The sequence below is a fragment of the Arachis duranensis genome, chromosome 6 (assembly GCF_000817695.3).
Source record: "Arachis duranensis cultivar V14167 chromosome 6, aradu.V14167.gnm2.J7QH, whole genome shotgun sequence".
NCBI lineage: Eukaryota > Viridiplantae > Streptophyta > Magnoliopsida > Fabales > Fabaceae > Arachis > Arachis duranensis.
In genome coordinates, this window is record NC_029777.3 from 102376843 (window position 1) to 102379506 (window position 2664).

General features: G+C 25.8%; 1 protein-coding gene across 1 annotated transcript in view; it reads right to left on the bottom strand.

Moving 5' to 3' along the window:
* The window catches only part of LOC107495161 (GATA transcription factor 12-like), a 2627-nt gene extending 1127 nt beyond the window's left edge, over window positions 1-1500 (bottom strand). The window contains exon 1 of the mRNA XM_016116253.3: window positions 1150-1500. Within this exon, the coding sequence (XP_015971739.1) occupies window positions 1150-1500 (351 nt within the window). The remainder of the gene's footprint in view (window positions 1-1149) is intronic.
* Between the last annotated feature and the right edge of the window lie 1164 nt (window positions 1501-2664).

The window sequence follows — 2664 nt, forward strand, 5'->3', positions numbered from 1 at the left end:
AATTAATAAAAAGTGACCATTTGTACTACGTTGGACATCATATGTATAATTAAACTTTATAAATAATTTAATCACACCCACATATAAACTTTATAACTAAAATATAAATAAAAGTAGAAAAATATAAGGATTTTTTTGTTTGCGTTCATAAAAATTTGATTATTTTGTTGCCATTAATTATTCTACTAAAAAAATATAAAACATGTAAAAATATATATATACAGATACACAAAGTTTGATATTTTGTGTTCATAGAATATCTTTACAAAGGAGATAGAGATACTTGGAAAAAATATTACGTTTAATAATTAGATTTAATAATTTATAAAATTTTTGTAATAAAAATATAAGAGATACTTAGATTGAGAAGAAGAAAAAAATGTAATATATAAGCTAAGATAAAATTTAAAAGATGAAAATTCAAACACGAATGTTCTTTATTTAATAAAAACTAAAAATAAAAAGTTTAACTTCAACACATGTACAAAAGAAATAAAAAAAACATAGTTAACAATCCTTTACAAAGTTTAACTCACTATATTTAGTAGTACTTTTTTCAGACAAATAATAAAAGAAATCAAATAATAAAAGAAATCAAATTTTATAACTTTCACAATGTTAAAACATGCATGCACTTTCTCAGAATGATCTATATGATATCAACAATAACAAAAAACAGACATGATCATAAATATGTTACAAGAAAAATTATTCAATGTTGAATAGAGAAAATGATAATTTTGTTTTATTTCATTCATTTTGTGAGTACATTAAGAATCTATATGCCACTTTTAGTTTTAAAATTTAAAATTTTAAAACTAAACAAAATGTAACATTAGGTATTTATTTATTAATTTGAAACATCTTTATACATGAAATAGAGTAAAATCTCTTATTTACTTTTAAAAGAATACCTAAAGAATTCTCATTGCAATACCATCAATTTAAAAAAAAATTCATGAAATACTAAAGTTTATATATATAACCTTTTATACCATAATTTAATTGAATTTATTTCATAAGTATAAAAATTTTTCATTTTACCTAACATTAAATATATATTTTGTCTATATAAAACATCTTTTACACAAGAAGAGAATTATATTTATATAATATATGACTAAGATATATTTAAAATATATAATATACCGGAACACAAAGTTCACCAGAGAAATGACCATCCACAAGACTCCGACTACCAATATCCGCAACCATACCAGGGTCGCAACCAGAAAAAGAGAAGGAGGAGGAATTGCAGCTTTCAACCACTGTAGTATTAGAAGAATCGGCTGAAACGGAGTTTCCTGGGACAGAGTCCAAGGTGGCAACAACACCGTTATTGTTGGCAATGATACCGTCATCGTTTGAAAAGTCAAGGAGATCTTCCACGATGAAATTGTCTCCTGTACTTACAGCAGTGTTGTTATTGTTATTGTGGTTCTCGCCATCAGAGGTGAATTGAGAGCAGAAGTTGTTCTGAAAAAAACTTGGTGTTTCCATTTTTTGTTTTGAATGTTTTAATTTGTATCTCTATATATATGTATCTGTATGTGTGTGTGTTTGGATTGGGAAAGTAATTAATAATGTTCTGGATTAGTTAGAAGGGGAAATAAGGGCAATGGTTATGAGTGAGAGAGTGTAGCGTGTTTGAGGCACGAAGTGTGAGAAGTTGTGGCTTTGAGTGGAAGGCTGGAGAGAGAGAAGGAGAAGTGTGTTTATTTGCGCTTGAAGGGGACAAGAGAACACCTAAATTAGAGGAGTTTCTCTTGTATTTAATTATATTTTTATTTTTTATTTTTCTCTTTCTTTATTATAATGGGAAAGAAAAACATGTTCCTATTATTGAGGGAATGAACTGAAAAAATATTTTATGTACGCTCAATTTTAGTTACTGATAAATCATTCACACTAAATATGTAAACTAAATTATCTGTGTTTTATTTTATATTAGAATTGTGATATCATATAAGTTCTAATTTTAGTGGTAAATATTTTAAAAGAGTTATAATTTCAATATATGTAACATCAATAGTTTAAACTGAAATTATTTGTTGTGCTTTCAAATGGTAATATAACAGGTGATGATGAATTTTGATTTTGGAAAGTAATATTTTAAAATTAAATTAACAAGAAATAATTCTCATTTTTCACAAGCATCAATTTAAAGTATAGAAATACGATGTTACGGTTATTACAACTTTTTGTTAGAAAATCTCACAAGAATCAGTTTAAAGTACTAAATACTCATAAGTCTTACATCTTGAATTTTGATTTAGACATTCATGGCATCATCAGTTCGTGTTATATCTATGTTAAGAGACCAATCAAAAAAATATTTGTTGTTAAGAGGGATTTAATATGTTGCAACTGTTTCAAGCCAAATGTGCTTTAATTCTTTGAATAAACAAATCCATCACTAAGAATAGAGTATTCATTAGTTTGAGTTAGCATATGAATTCATGGACTTAATTCTAAATCAAAAAAGTATATGTTGGTTCCAGATTATGGGTTAGTTTATTTTAAAAAATATCAAATCCATGACATATAGATTGATATGTAGATTTAGGTAAATTCTATCGTGTAGAAAAAAGATTTTTTTTATATTTATAGAAAGATACATGTCCACGTTAAAAGATGGTAAGAAACTATCCACGCAAAATTAGA